Consider the following 16,153-nt stretch of genomic DNA (forward strand, 5'->3'; position numbering starts at 1 on the left):
TTGCATTTTTGCTTAGCTCCGGCTAAGGATGAAGCCCAAGACCAAGACATGACCAGAGAGAGAGAGCTTCATAAGACAATATAAAGTATGACAGCCATTTGGCAACACTTTGCTTCTTGGCCAAACCCAAGACCAAGAGAACGTTCTTTTTAAATTGTTAATGTGCGCGCTCAGACAAAAGAGCTGTCATAATTCGCAGCAAAATATTGTCACCAACGCACAGCACAGAACAGAATAGAACAGAACAGTTCTCATATATGTGGCGATGTGGATGCCAATTTACAGCGCCGCCTTGGCAACACATTAGCCAGACCATTATTGCCAGTCTTGGCTTCACTTGCCTTTCTCTGCCCGGAACTGCGCGCCATTTTCTAATATTGTAACGGATGTAATTAATATGTGCAATGAATTGCCCATTCCAACTCATTCCATTCCATACTGAGAGTGAAAGAACTCTACGCTCGGACAGTTGGCCTAATGGTAATGACTCTTGGGACAGTATAATAACAGATAATCAACGGGATAAGCAACAAACAGTTGCTCAAATGATAGCTAAACAAAAGCGGTATAAAGCGACCACTACAGTGGTCACTAGGCAATTAAGAACTGCTTATTTTAATTGAAAGGGCGAATATTTATCACTTTTATTACCAATTTTTAAGCATAAAGCTTTCGAATGTCCTGAAAACCTGATGATGTCTAATACTGATAAAATACAAATGCTACATTGATAAATTCGCCATGGGAAGTATTATTAAATTTCCGAATAAATTAGAAAAATAATCAAATAACCAATCAAAACCTAAAATTTGTAAGCATTTTCTAATTAAATAGTTCCTAAATGTGAACCTTTATATTTTACCTTCATTGTTTGTCAGAGTTCTCATCCTACTAAATACATCTAGTAAAACTGTTATGCAGAAAATATATAAAAATAATATATTACCAAAAGAATACCAGTTCAATTGCAAACTATTGTGCAATAGTTGGACGAATGCTTTAAAATCATTATTGCTACGATGGGATTAGGTAAGTTGAATAAATATAATTGAATATTACAAATTATCAAATTTAATATGTATATTCCACGCTTTCTTAGAATATTGTTTTATAAATCTAAGTTTAATTTCTTAATTTGTCATTTCAAATGTGTTTTCGTTCTATTAAAAAGTCATAGTGTGTAGTGACAATTTAATTTTAAAAATTATATAAAAATAACAATATTGCAACAACATTTCCTAAGCTAAAATATTTACCATACCAACTTTAAAACCATGTCCTATCCCAGCAAATTGGACAAGTCCATGATTGTGAAATACAGTGCTGGATTTATGTTCTACATAGAGAAGCACAAGCTGATGGAGATTATGAGCCGTGTGCTGGCCGAGTTGTCGCTGCAATCCGTGCCAGATGTGCGTCAATGGCTAGGTGAAAACATACGTCGCATTGCCCAAGATGTGTACTCCAAGGCACTGAATGCCTTTCATCTAGGCATAGCCGGAGATTATTACCAACTACCCAAGAACTTCTATCATCGAATTGTGATGCACGGTCGAGCAGGTTCGGGACGTCGCACGTTGGCTCATGCGCTGGCCGAGCGATGGAATCTGCTCATCTTGGATGCAGACACTCTCGCTTATCATCACATCAATGGCCGGCGACAGGATGCGAATGCTTTGCAGCTGCAGGCTGGCATCGAGCAGGATAATGTTGTGATGCGCTCCGAGGCCATAGGGAATATAATACAAGCCCGTTTGCTCAAGGAGGATGCACTGCATCGCGGTTGGATACTCTACAATTATCCGAACAATAGCTGTGAAGCTCGTGAACTGTTCGAGAACTTCACAGTGCCTCCAAATCGTTTCGTCTTCCTACAGATCGATGAGCATATGGCGAGAATGCGTCAATTGATGCGCGCCTATAAGCCAAGTCCGCAGGATACAATGCTTTATTTGGATCGCCAGATGCAACAGTTTCGCAAAAGTGAATCGCTGCTCAACTCGTATCTTAGTCATCGCCGTGAGGTGCTCTATGTGGATGCCACAGCTTGCTTTGAGAATGTCAAGTGCGAGATCATGTCGCAGTTGACCAAGACGCCTTATGTCCTCGGCTGTAAATACGGCGAGAGCAGCGCTCACGATTGAATGACGTACTTGATTTTCTGCTTCTCCAATTACAATTCTCCAGTTCGGCAATAAATTATGAAATATGCGCGCTACAAACTTGCCGGGCAAAGAAACCCGTGTTTTCATAATTTCGTTTGTCATTTGTTTTTGTTTATTATTTACTCAAGTGGTTGTTGTTTCATTTTTTTCTTCTCTTCTCTTTTTTTTTTGGGGTCGTGGCACAAAAATGCTGTGCTTATCAGCTTTCTTTCTCGTTCGACAAAAATTCAAATAGTCTGACGAAAGAACGAAAAAAAAAAGCGTAAACATTTTCTCATTTAGGTAAACACAACACACACACAGAAAAAATTGAGAGCAAAAAAGTGATTTAAAATTATTGCTATTTGAATTTTCCACCACTGCGACAAGCGGCGGAAAATGCGTAGAAAAAAACAATAAAAACAACAAGAAAAACAAATGATTTTATGACCACAAACTTAAGTGCTCAATTTTTAATTGTTTGACGACGCTGATAAGTAGCCGAGACAAAAAAAAACTGTATATACAACGTGGCAAGCAGAGAGACGGGAGGGAGAACAGCCGTTTTTATGGCACCCAAAAGTTCAATCAAAGTTTTTTACTCCCTGTTGATTTAACGCTGCCCCGAGGCCTTGGACATTGTTTAATTAGCATTGCAGGTTGATGACTATGACGCAATACTTACGCTTAAAACCCCCAAGAGAGTCGTCGAAAGAAATAATAATAATCAAAAGAAAAACGCACATAATTGTTTCGGTTTCACAAAATAAAGCAAATGCATTTAATATTCGCAAGTACACGATTTCTTTTTTTTTATCTCGTCACCTTGATGTCAACGGTGAAGCAACAACGCTTGCCACTAACCGGATCCTTGAGAGCCCAGCGAATGGTATAAGGACTGATGGGGAACTTCGATTCGATGGGCACAACCAGCGAATAGGTTTGCTGCTTGCCAGCTTGCACGGGGCAAGTGGTCGACTTGCAGGCATCACGCTCCATTGAGATCAGCGGCAACTCTTCGGTGTCGCTCTTGGCCCAGCCGAGACTCGCCTCCAGACGCTCTGCATCGAATGAGGGCGTGAAATCAAAGCTCATCGTGGTCGGACGGCGGCGACGAATGTGGCAAGCGGCGCGGGTTGCGGCCTGGGGGCAGGGATCCACACGCACCTGATTTATGGGGCACACATCGACGCTGTCGGGACAATTCTGAAAGTTGACTATCTCGGCGCTGGCGAAGGCGGCCAACAGCAGCAGCAGCAACGACGTTTGATGCAACATGGCGCGTTAAAGGTTGAAAACGAAATGCGACGATCGCTGGGATGATCAATCATATCGTCGACTCTAGTCGCTGGCTGCGTTCTCTCATCTCTCATCTTTCGCTTATCATCTGCAGGTCAAATATGTGAACTATAAACAGCGTCACTGATAAGTCGCTACCGAGCTCTGATGCATGCACGCATTCATCGAACAGCGCAGATAAGGACACTTGAGTTATTGAGCAGCAAACTGATTAGTCGATGGCGCGTAGTCCACGTTTTACTCCGTTGAGTTACCTCAACTAATTGCCCCCGGCAAGAACTATTCATTAGCATACACACAATACTGTACAGACTCGACTATTTGTCTGTTGACAGGCTGACACTCGGTTAGACGTTTGTCAGACCTACACTAGGCAACAAAGTTTTGGGTTTTGGAAGTGAAGAGACATCGATATTGTTGCCTTTAGCTCAAAAGAAAGTTTTAACAAATACTTTTATTGATAACTAGTTTTTGTTCGATCTTGATGAAATTTTCGGCATAGTCAGAAAAAAGAATATGAATTATACGCTAAATTTCTAATTTCAATTTTTTAAGAACATTTTCTGTAATATATTACAGCAGTTAAATAAAATATTTATGTATATGGCAACTAGTAAATGTTGGAATATCTGAAATATTTGTTTTTGCGTTAATAATATAAAATAGAATATACAGATTATCCGCAGTTTCCGAGTTTTTGGATCGAACGAATAGAAAACAAATTACGAATTAACCTAACTAAATTTGTAATAACTTTAGAATCATTGAAAATATTAAAAAATAACTGTAACAACATCAATTTATTTATATACATTAATATTCTTTAATCTACGAACTGAGATAAATATTAATATTTAAATAACGTCCCCAGCTTTTGCTGCACAGTGTAGACTATCGCTTTAATGGTTTCTTTTTTATTTATTAAATCTATATTAATACAATCTAACTACTAAATTGTGTTTATAGTTGCAGCAAATCTCAGCTCTATCTTTGTTGCACAGTGTAAGCTGTCTCTCCTGTGTGCTCCATACGGCACGTATATCGACACGCTTATCAGAGGCAGAGAGACAAAACATGGGGCAACAGTCACATGGAGACGGTCTGACAGAGGGACAGACTGACGAATAGACAGACAAAACTGTTGTCAGTCACAAGCTGTGCGCACGTCGGAAATTTGAGACAATTCCCGCGAGAGAAGTGCACTTCAATTCCTCAATCTTGAATGCATCGCAGCTTGTAGTTGAAGATGCAGTCAGAGCTAGAGAGATCTGTAGCTGTATTGACAGGCCACGACGAGGCAATTGCACGGCTCATTTGCGGGCACATATGTCAACAAAGCAAACGGCAACAAATTTGACTACACACACAAGCCAAAAAAAAAAGTGACAACATTTCAAAGAATACATCGTGTCAAATAAAATATGTTTACCCCCAACTACAATCTCGACCCCGATCACGACACACTTTAACAGGGCACTCGTCGTGTAAGTGTTGCAGCAATTTGATGCAACATTTTTATCATGCCCAAAGGAGGCAATTAAATTTGGGGAAAAATAATACATAATATCATCCAAAAGTATCAAATAAATATTGAAAATGTTTCGAATGCAAAACATGTTATTTTAACGCGAAATGCTCAAAAACAAGTTTCACCACACACAAAAATTGATAGAAAAGTTTTGCGGCAAGCGCATAATTAAGCGAGAGTCCAGTCAAAGTTGATGAAAACACGTTTTCCGCTTTTCCCCGACTGTGTTTTTTGTTTTTTCCGCATAAATTATGAAAACAGAACTTTTATTTTTTTATACCCGCTACCCATAGGGTAGAAGGGTATTATAACTTTGTGCCGGCAGGAAATGTATGTAACAGGTAGAAGGAGGCATCTCCGACCCTATAAAGTATATATATTCTTGATCAGCGTCAACAGCCGAGACGATATAGCCATGTCCGTCTGTCTGTCTGTCCGTCTGTCCGTCTGTCCGTCTGTCCGTCTGTCCGTCCGTCCGTCCGTCCGTATGAACACCTAGATCTCAGAGACTATAAGAGATAGAGCTATAATTTTTTTTCGACAGCATTTGTTATGTTTGCACGCAGATCAAGTTTGTTTCAAATTTTTGCCACGCCCACTTCCGCCCCCGCAAATCAAAAAAATCGAATAACAAGTGTAATTTTAAAGCTAGAGCTACGAATTTTGGTATATATAATAATTACTGTAATAGTTATGATTCCTGAAAATTTGGTTGCGTTCAGATAAAAATTGTGGATGTTATTAAAGAAATACTTTTGTATGGGCAAAAACGCCTACTTACTAGGGGTCTGAGTTGCTTTGGCCGACAATCTGGCACATTGTGCCGTTTATGGTATATTTTGAATGGTGTACTACATCGATATACCAAACATACCATTTGGTATATTTTTTAGTATTTTTTAGTATTTTCGGAATATTTTGAAAATGATACCGCAATATTTTGCCTTTATTAAAAATGGGTAGCGGGTATCTCACAGTCGAGCACACTCGACTGTAACTTTCTTACTTGTTTTTCTTTATCATTTCCCCGCGTTGTTGCGTTGGCCTTTTTATCGGACACGACTTTGCGCCTTTATCAAAGTCCACTGAACGGTGAATCAACACAACACAGAAAAAATCCCAAAAGCAAAACCAAAACAGAATTAATTCATTAAAGAAATATGCAAAACATTATAAAAAAAAAGCTATAGCTGATGGGGTGTATAACGATAAAAAAAAAACGAAGTACTGCAAAGATGGAAAAAAATGAAATTTATGTTTTATTACTTAATGAACTTACCGCAAATTAAGCCAAGGGTGGCCGAGGACGACGACGACGACGACGACGTTGCCTTGTCTTTCTTCAATTAATATGCAAAAAATGTCAACACCAGCGGCTGCTGCTCATCAGCCAAGCAAAAGAACTGAGCACAAAGTTGAGAGAGTTGTCCACAGCCTGAGACAGGCGAGAAACAGGCAGAACAACATGCCAAGTGTCCAGTGGCAGTTGTGTGATGAAAGCAAATTGGTTTGCAATTAACGACAAGTTTTTTAATTGAACACGTGTTAAAGCAGTTGACCAAGGCGTGAAAAGGGTTAATTAAATGGTGGATAATCGTGAAGAAAGCCAAAAGAAAAAAAACTAAATTTTCCAGGCAAGGAACCGACAAAAAATTAATAATAATGAAAAAAAAAAAAGATATATAAAAAAAAATAACTCTAGCAAAGCAAAAGTAATTTTTTGACTTATTCAAAAATTTCTCAGAATTCTAAGGCCAGGAAATATGCATAGAGATTGGAGAGCGATTTCGGAAGATGAAACCTTAATTCACAAAATTTCAAGCTTAAGAGTCACTGCTTCTCATTGACGACAACCGGCTGATAAGAGAGCTATTTTTGATTATACAAATAAACACAAAAACAAACTCAATATTCACTTAAACGTAAAATGATCTCATTCAGTTGTTTTGTGCGGTTGCCTAAGAAAAGAGCATGAGACTATCGGCTACTCAAATTTGGCAGCTATTGCTGTTAGTTGTCAACTTGAAGCAAGTTGTGCTAGCGCAGGGTAAACCCGAAAATCTATTAAAAATAGTTCCAACTATTAAACAATAATTCACTTAGCAGATGAACCGAATTGCGGCTATTTGAAGGAGGCGAGCTTTGCGAATCGCAGCAATGTTGTTGACTTGAATGAACATCCCTGGATTGCCAGAGTGGGCTATGAGAGTATGTTAAGATGACGGATACGAGCGAAGAAACACTCTCATTATTCTTTATCTCTCTCTCTCAGCGGATCGTGGCATTGCCTACAAATGTTTGGCTATCTTGATCACTCGTCAACATCTCTTGGCACCTGCCCAGTGTTTCAATGAAGTAGCTTTGAAAGCAGAGCCTGTGCGTTGGGTGCTCTTGGGCGATTGGAATCCTACGAATCCCTTCGTGGAACGCGATTGTGATGCCCGACAAAATTGCAATCAAGAGCCGCTGCTCATGGCCATCGATGAGATCATTATACATCCGAACTACGATGAACGAATGTTGGCGAACAATCTGAGCATCTTGAAGCTGATTCAACCCGTCACATTTAGCAACTTCATCAGTCCGATTTGTTTGCATGCTCGCAAAACAATCACGTATAGTGGACAATATTTTATTTACGCCGGTTTCGCTGTGGATGAGAACATTGGTTACAAGCTGAAGGCAGTGACACAATTGCAGGAAACGATGCGTTGCCGCGAGACGTTGATGCGACAAAATTATGTTCGTGCCGCATTGGCATTTACGGTGAATCCCCTCTGTGGCAACAGCAATCAGACCACGCCCCTGGTGAGCGGCTCTCCGCTGATGGGCGTGAATGTGGAGAGCGCGAAACCGCAAAGTTATTATCTTGCTGGACTTTTGCAGACGATGACGAATCAGAATAATTCTCTGATTTTCATCAGAGTTCAGCCGCACATCGAATGGATCGAGAAAAGTACGAGAATTGAGACAAGCACGCTGCCAACGATAATTCCCGCACACTTGGTGCGATATGAGAAACACTCAACGCGAATAGTGAATGCAAAATAAAATATATTTTCAAATGAATTTTGTTGTATCTTACTCAATTATATGTAGCTTAGCTGCACAGGTTCTTAGCTTAATGTTTTGTATCTTGGCTAAAAGCTGGCCATCATTTGTGCAGCAAATGTAGCTTGTGATTGTGCAAAACGCTAATGTCAAACTTGTATCCACGCCCCCTTTTCCTTGCCTTTCTAATGGGGGCGGCGAACTTTTTCGGGGCCAAATCACCTCAAGCGCCATAAAAAGGCAAATGAAAGCCATGAGAGCCGCCAAAGACAGAAGTAGTTGAGAAGCAAAACAGAAAACGAAAAAATAATGAGTACTCAAATGGCAAAGGGGAGCGGGAAAATGAGTGCTTCAATGTGTACTCGTATCGTGAGGATTTTTATTTCTTGGAATAATCTGGTAGCGAGCACACGACTAATCTTCATTTAATTTCATTTGCGCCAGCAACTGAAATTGAAACCGAAATCGCAATCGCAACCAACAACAACAACAGAAAAAAGTCGAATAAAAGCTGAAGGAGCTCAGCGAGTAAAAGAGAGAGAGAGAGAAAGGGAGCTACCTTCTGACTCTGAGGCAAGGACAACGTAAGGACATTGGCAGACTGCTTTTGCAACATTTCATTGGCTGTGCGACGTTGGCGGCGTCAAGGAGATCAAAAGTATGCGACACCGTGGCTTAATTCGATTTTAACAATTGCATGGCTGCTCGCACAGCCAATGGCAATGGCCCAAAAAGCATCACCCACACTCTACTCACCCAGTCCGCCTCCCCCCCTCCCAATCTCTCCCCCCCGGTTGACTCTAATTGAACGACGCCAAGGGAAGCCAACGACGACAGCGACAAGGAGAACGACAAACGGAGCCAAGGATCGTCCTGCTTGGCGCACATAAAATTAATCCGACGTGTGGCGCCGGCATCTTCGTCAGCGTCTTGAACAATTTGAATTTAAATGTCGCCTTTGCTTTTTTTTATTTCTATTTTTATTTGCTTTGTTAAGCTAAATATAAAAAAAAAAAATGCAGAGAGCAAAAAAAAAGTAAGAGAGCCAAGGAACCTTTGCGAATTGAATTAAAAGTGTCCCTGAACGTGTCCTTGTCCTTCTCTGACACGTGCCCCAGCTCCCAGCTCGCAGCTCTCAGCTCATGTCTTCGCTAGCTGCTTTAGGTGTCGACGACGTGACCCCAAACCAGCTCAGTTGAGTTCAGCTTGCCTCATGCCACCATGCAGAACAATCTACGCATCTATTGAGAATTTTATTGCCTGGAATAATTAGCTGAATTAAGCACACAAATTAATTGGCGCCACAAACGGAGCATATGTGAAAAAAAAAACATAGAAAACACAAAACTCAGCTAAAGAATTGCCACAAAGAAATACTATGCACATACATATATAAAAAAAAACAACAGAACAAAATAAAACCATCAGGCTGATTTACTTTTATAGGCATTCCGAGGCTAAACATTCGAGCTCAAGTAGATTTATTTATTGCATGAAACCTTCAGATGCGCCTCTGAGCTGATAAACCCAATAAGAAATTCATATGCTTCGGTTTGAGCTCACGCAGTATTTCTTTGTTGCTCATAGAAAAATACTACGGGTAGTACTATTTTTATCACTAGTCTTTGAAGTGTAAGTTACTAATAGTTGAAGTAATGCATTTTTATCAGTTCTTTTCACAATGCTAGCCCGTAATATTTCTTGCAAAGAATTGCATGATTAATGAGGCATTCTAACAATGGTGGAAATTATCATTTAGTATTAAATATGGTTCATAACAAATATTTCTTATATAGATTTATCTTAATAGGTTTCTATTTTATTTAGTATCCATTCTATTTAATATATATTTAGTGCAATACTGATTTAATTTATTCATATTATTGTTATTTTCAAAAATGCTTATTAATGTTATTCCCTAAAAACTTATATCTTGATTACCTTCATTGATATTATTCATTTTAATTCTTATTTTACAGAATGCTTAAAATTCTTTCATGCTTTTCCTATGTGATAAATATTTGTTTTATAATATCCAGAAATAGGGTTTTCTAATTAGTTAAAATTTTAATAATGTTTAATTTTATGTGAGACACTTTTTTATAAAAAGAGATATATGAAATATGTGCCGTGAAATCCTAAAAAATGTTTGCCTAATGAAAGTATTTGCTACGGCATTTTTCACTGAATTTATTTTATTATTATGCCACAATTGTTCCAAATTTTTGGCTACACTCAAAACGAATTCAAACTAGTGCTCTAAATATGTAATTAAAAATCTCAAGGATTCCTTGTTTTAATCATTATTTAAACTGCTAAACATGACTTTTTTCTCTGTTAGTTTTCTGCAACTGGCAAAGCGCTTGCAATATGTTGCAACAGCAATATCAAAAACAACAACAACAGCAGCCAGCATAATACTCGCATATAATAGCAACAAAAATATTTCATGCAAAAAGGTTTTTAATTTAAATTTCTCGACTTGACGTGTGGCATGTGCCGTCGTCGTCGTCGTCGTCGACGTTCTCTGCCTTTGTCCCTGGACGTTTTGCATCTGCAGAAATGTGGGCAACGTCTCCGTGGAGCAGCAACCCACATACAGATAAAACCCATACACACACACACACATGGAATCCTTACACACACATTTGGCCATGCACAATTGACGCTTACATTGTTCTCGAGAATTATTATGTGGTTTCCATCAGGGAGTGTGGCACATGTGGCACACATACACACACATACACACGCCCCCTTTTCTTTTGGGCCGCACTTCTTGGCTTATCAGCGAGGCAACACTTAGGTGAAGTACACACACACAGCGGTTACATTTTGAATGGAAAAACTGTGAATTTATCAGGCAGGAAAGCAGAAACCCTTTTTCTCTGCCCAGATGCGGGATAATAGCTTAAGTAGTTAAATGAATCAGTCCCGGATTCGTGTGTGTGTGTGTGTGTGGAGGTATGCCTTAATGTCTTCTTGGCTTGCGGTCCACTGTTTTGGAGCAAGACAAATTTCCTTTGCTACGCATTTTGTCGACCACAAGGCAGCCGTCTCTCAGTTTTTGGCAATTAATATAAAGGCAACTAAAACTAAGACTCTCCGCTCAACTCATGTGTGACCCATAAATTTCAATTTTATTGGCCAAGGTGTTGCGTTGTGTTGTGGGCCGCACAAAACTTTTAATTGTAATTAATTTCAAACTTTTTAGGGCAGCCAGTGAGAAACAACAGTCGGAGGCATCTTCTTCGCTTGCCACTGGGTGGTCTGCGGTGCCTTCGATTTCAAGTGCTGCCAACATAAACACACGGATCGGCTATTTATGCCCGGCCCATGATTGAAACATTGAAAATGCGAATGCAGCAACATTTTCGTTGATTCTCCCAAGTTTTTGTGCTCCGTTTGCCATTTTTGACTGACGTTCTGTTTGTTTTGCAAAAAGCCAAACACTCTGGGTGGTCGAGGCGAGGTTGCCATTTTAGCGTATTTCTCGCTCATCGCTCATCTCATCTGATCTCAGCGCCAGTGCTCGGCATCGTCTCGAGGTTAGAAACGTGGTCCAAGGCGCGCCCCCGACTGCATTTTTGTGCCAGGTGTAAACTAATAATGCACAAGCATTGAACTTGGCAAGCTGCAAAGTTGCTGCTGTTTCTGTGAGGCAACAATGTTGTCTGCACTTTGTTGGCAGCTCAAGGACATATAAGATAAATGCATGTATTTAGTAGATAAATATTAAAATAATTTAAAATAAATTCTGTAATTCATACAAATAAGGCAACAAATAGAACACGGTGGACATAGATATAGAAAATATAATTTCTTATATAGTTTTCTTATTTATAACACATTACTTCTTAAATACATTTTTTCCGCATTTACTATAAGAAAATTAAAAGATTAAATACATATAATACAATATTAATATAATAAGGTAACCATGAACATACTATATTATTATTGCTTAATTGAAGTTTATATAAAAAAAAATTTCTAACATTAAAATCTACATTAATTTAGACAGTAAAAGACAATCTTGTGCAGAGAAACAAACAAAATATAAATATGTTTTATGAAGTAAGAAAATGTATAGTTAAATGTATTCACGCTATTTATATTTTTCTATGAAATATTCTTTGTTTAATAGAAATATTTTCTATATTAAATATTGTTTTCAAATTTAACTTGATCAAATCTATCGTAAAATTCAAAAAATCAAAAAATTTTCAATAATAAAATATTAAATTAATATAAGCTTATCATCTTTTATATAGTTTGTCTTATGCGCTTAAGAAAATAACAAGTTTAAATATATAAGATATTATTTTGAAAATAAGTTTCTCATACTTATTATATAATAAATAAATGTCATGTGTTTAGCAACAATTTTCTTTAAATAATGAATTCAACTTGTACATTAAATTAACAAGTTATTAACAAGCTTAAATATGCTTCTTGTATTACATTAAATCTCTAAATCGATCAACATGAAAATCTTCATTAAATATGGCACTACAAGTCAATGTTGGATTGAGAAATACACAAAATTTAAATATGTTTTATGTGTATTAAAAGTGTAATGAAAAAACATATTTCTTTCTATAATTTGTATACTTCCTTCAGTATTTTTCTTTGTTTAGTACACACGTTTTATATATTACATATTTTTTCATATACTCAAACAGAAAGAACAAAAGATGAGGGATTCATTGCCTTTAAGCTGATCTTGAATCCCAGACTAAAGTATTATAGTATAATACTTGTAGGCGTTGCAGTTCAATAAACCAATGAAGTGGCTGATAAGCCAGCAGGTAGCTGCAGACGAAGCAAGATTACAATAGATGTCCATTCCAAAAATACATGTGTGCAGATAAGAAAGAAATGCTTGCTTACACTAAGAAGTGAACGAAAGATAACAAAACTCTATCGTGTGTGAAAGGAATAAAAGGTATACTAAAATATAGTGCTTGTCATATCTGAAACACTCAGAAAGCGCACTCGTATATCATGTGAAACTATTGGACTAAGAAACCTTTCTATCTCAATTCCCCCGCCATTCGACATTGCAGCATCCCATATGTAAATGAGACACAGAAAATGTTTTGCTGTTTGGCATTCGGGTGTCTTTATCACTGGAGAGTTTGCTTGCTACTCAGTTGAAGCTGGGGCGAAAAGTTGTCTAATAAGTTTGCAGGTCCCGCAGGGAACTTGAAGGCAGACGACAAGCAGCTCACAAGTTGCACAACAAGCAAATAAAAGGATTAGAATGGAAGGGGAAAGGGAAAGGGACAGGCGAGAACGTGCGTTTTGGGTTGAATTTCGTAGTGACCCAAAGACAAATATCTTGAGCTTAAAGGTGCGCCTCATATGTGTGGACTAATTTATAAAATTTAACTGGCCTCCATTAATGGGCCCAGTTGCTCGTTTAACTATTAAGACTAATGAGGGTTCTCAGATGCAAATTTATCTCAATGATTTCATTGCACTCACACATCCACACAGCTGTCGGACATCATCTGCAGTCGAACATGTGTGGGGGCGTCTGTCAACTGTATCAAATGTGGAAGGTGCCTTTTTCGGGCTTCGCATTTGTGAATTCAGAATTCATTTGCAATGCCAGCAAATTTTGAGCACGTTTCACATTTCGTTCTCACTTGTTTGTCTTGTGCTTTCCGCGAATCAAGTTTTTTGGGTGGTCAAAATAATTGAAAACTGAAAGCTGACGGCATCACAGAGATACTTATTTTTATTTTTTTTTTGTTTACGAATCGAATAATACTTGAGGCTTCAAATTGAAGCTGATGGCACATATATGAAGTAAGAAGTATATACAAACATATATGGCACACACACCTCTTGGCCGCAAAGTGTTTGAAAGTTCTTTAGGGGACCCCCAAAAGCAATTTGCGGACGTGCATGAAAAACTTTTACTGCCAGAAAATTGAAATTAATGTGAAGTTTCAGTAAAAGTGGCTTAAATGCACACACGGGCCGCATTTTGGGAATTGCACGACGACGTCGACGACGAGGAAAGTTTTCGTCGACTGATGCCAGAGTCTATGGCCACAGATACTTATGTTATTTTGAAATACTTATCCGCACACACACACATACACACACACTCAGATATTCGAAATAGTTTTGTGGGGTTTCATTTTCATTGCTGAGTTTTAAGCCGCCAAAGCTGTTGATTATAAGTTCTGCTGTGGGGCAAGCTTAAGCAAGCTCATGCAACCACACAGAATCTCTACTTTTCTCTGTCTCTTACTCTATATATTCCCTCTCTCTTACACTTTATATTTCCTCTCATCTTTCCAAGACAAACAACCAGCTGCAGGCTGGGAAGGTGAAAGCAAAGCTTTCGCATTCGATTTGTGTGTCTGTGCTGGGAGAGAACGAGTAGCTAACGATTTGTGAATTGCACTTCCTGTCGGTAAATAACAGAGAACTATAAATTCTGACAAAAATTTGTTCTCCTTGAATCCTTGAGCACAAAATTTGCATGCGTGCCGCCTCATATGTGAGGTGGCTTGCTTAAGAAACCGAATCGAAATCGGAATCTGAATCTGAAACGGAATTGGACTTGGAATCTCTGCTCAAGTTTTCGTTGCCTGACTGGCTGGCGTCTTCAGCTTGGATGTGTGTTTGTCTTCGTATTTGTTAGTTTAACAGCAAAAGTTTGCCTTTCAAATCGAAAACTAGAAAAACGTTGCATTTTATGGCGATTTTGCACAGTGTGGATTGAGAGTCTGTTAACTGCGGAGGTGGCAACGGCACTTCAAGGACTTTAAAAGGCAATTTGCTTGAGAGTTTGTCATCCAAACTTAGATGCTTTGTATTTTCGAAAGTGTATTAGTTTCAAATATCATATATTTCGATATTTCAAAAACGGATTAAAGAAACTTTACAAAAAATATGCTAAAGATACAGTTTTTATTACATTAATTTTAAGTATTCAAAAAAGTATAGTATGTTTAATATATTAATTCTGTCAAAGAAATTGTTATAAAATCGGGATTAATCTTTAAGTATACTATAAATTAAAGAAGCTTGTTATTTGTGATAGACAAGGGTTTAATAAATCAAATCATATATAATTTCAAATACAGTTCAATAGAAAAAAAGTATGCCTAAATTCGTTAAAATATTTATATAGACTTTGACAAGCTTTCATGCCAGGTAAGACTTTTTTAAGCGCCTTAATAATTTTTCTATTTTATTACTATTTGTCTGCCATTGAAATAAATGTGTCTTTAAATATAATTTAAAAGTCATCCAAATAAATATTTAATTTTATTAAAACTATATTGTCTATGATTTATTCAATCGTTTGTTTACATTACATCAAGGGTTTTTAATATGTTCACAATTTCAAAGTCACCTTAGAAAACTATCAATGTTATTAGTATACTTTTGAAACTATTTTCTTAAATACTAATCTAGAGTGAACAAAAAGATGTCTTACTCAATTGTAGTAATGATAATAATGAAGGAACACTAGTACACTCATTGACTAGTAGATTATTTTAAAATCGTGTAAGAAAATTACTTTAATGGAATGTATCTTCCGTATTTAATTATTGAGTTTATTAATATTTTTTTCTTCCCTTTCTTTAAATACTTTGGTAATTGGTAAATTGTTTTACTATTAATCTTCTTGATCATTCAAAAAATGTTATCGTTAAAGTACAGCTTTCTCACCTAGTAGAGCATTTGAAAGTCGTGAAAGGTAATTCACTCAACAGCTGCATCGACACGTGGCAACTGCTTAAGCCATGTGCCACCTTGTTCCATTGTTCAATGCGTTGCCTGTCAACAGGAGTTGCCCCCCTATCCACACACAACGAATCCTGTTTACTGAAGCTACTGCTGCTGCTGTTGCTGCTCTTGTTGCTGCTCCTGGCTATATCCTGCCATTTATTCCGATAGCTTCTCAAAATATTTCGCTATTTGTTTGGCTGTGAGCTCAGTCATTGAATGGATGCGATTGGCTGGCTCAATGCATGCAATTTTCTTGCGCATTTATATTTGCATTTAATATTTGTTTGCTTGTTTGTTTGTGTGTTTGTTTGTGCATAACGGCAAAAAGTGTTTTCCACAGGAAAAGGCAAAAAGGAGAGTTTTCCTTGCCATC

At 37.8% G+C, this 16,153-nt stretch overlaps 3 protein-coding genes across 3 annotated transcripts; 2 read left to right on the forward strand and 1 right to left on the reverse strand.

The window, feature by feature from the left end:
* Positions 1-1,212: 1,212 nt before the first annotated feature.
* LOC117574490 (adenylate kinase) lies at positions 1,213-2,220 on the forward strand. Its single transcript, XM_034258328.2, has one exon. The coding sequence runs from the start codon at positions 1,275-1,277 to the stop codon at positions 2,142-2,144; it is 870 nt and encodes a 289-aa protein (XP_034114219.1). The 5' UTR covers positions 1,213-1,274; the 3' UTR covers positions 2,145-2,220.
* A 672-nt stretch (positions 2,221-2,892) lies between these two features.
* LOC117576127 (MD-2-related lipid-recognition protein) lies at positions 2,893-3,457 on the reverse strand. The gene has a single exon (XM_034260686.2). The coding sequence runs from the start codon at positions 3,420-3,422 to the stop codon at positions 2,958-2,960; it is 465 nt and encodes a 154-aa protein (XP_034116577.1). The 5' UTR covers positions 3,423-3,457; the 3' UTR covers positions 2,893-2,957.
* Positions 3,458-6,765: 3,308 nt separating this feature from the next.
* LOC117574423 (CLIP domain-containing serine protease B9-like) lies at positions 6,766-8,031 on the forward strand. Its single transcript, XM_034258261.2, has 3 exons — positions 6,766-7,018; positions 7,078-7,179; positions 7,244-8,031. Exons 1-3 carry the CDS (start codon positions 6,943-6,945, stop codon positions 8,020-8,022), a joined length of 957 nt encoding a protein of 318 aa, XP_034114152.1. The 5' UTR covers positions 6,766-6,942; the 3' UTR covers positions 8,023-8,031.
* The last annotated feature ends 8,122 nt before the right edge of the window (positions 8,032-16,153 follow it).

The sequence above is a fragment of the Drosophila albomicans genome, chromosome 2R (genome assembly GCF_009650485.2).
Source record: "Drosophila albomicans strain 15112-1751.03 chromosome 2R, ASM965048v2, whole genome shotgun sequence".
Lineage (NCBI taxonomy): Eukaryota > Metazoa > Arthropoda > Insecta > Diptera > Drosophilidae > Drosophila > Drosophila albomicans.

Excerpts from the sequence above, each read along its gene's own strand:
- LOC117576127 (XM_034260686.2), bottom strand. The coding sequence starts at position 3,422 with ATGTTGCATCAAACGTCGTTGCTGCTGCTGCTGTTGGCCGCCTTCGCC.
- LOC117574423 (XM_034258261.2), top strand. The coding sequence starts at position 6,943 with ATGAGACTATCGGCTACTCAAATTTGGCAGCTATTGCTGTTAGTTGTC. Across the intron at positions 7,019-7,077 it reads GCAAGTTGTGCTAGCGCAGG|ATGAACCGAATTGCGGCTAT; the intron begins GTAAACCCGAAA and ends TTCACTTAGCAG. Across the intron at positions 7,180-7,243 it reads TGCCAGAGTGGGCTATGAGA|CGGATCGTGGCATTGCCTAC; the intron begins GTATGTTAAGAT and ends TCTCTCTCTCAG.
- LOC117574490 (XM_034258328.2), top strand. The coding sequence starts at position 1,275 with ATGTCCTATCCCAGCAAATTGGACAAGTCCATGATTGTGAAATACAGT.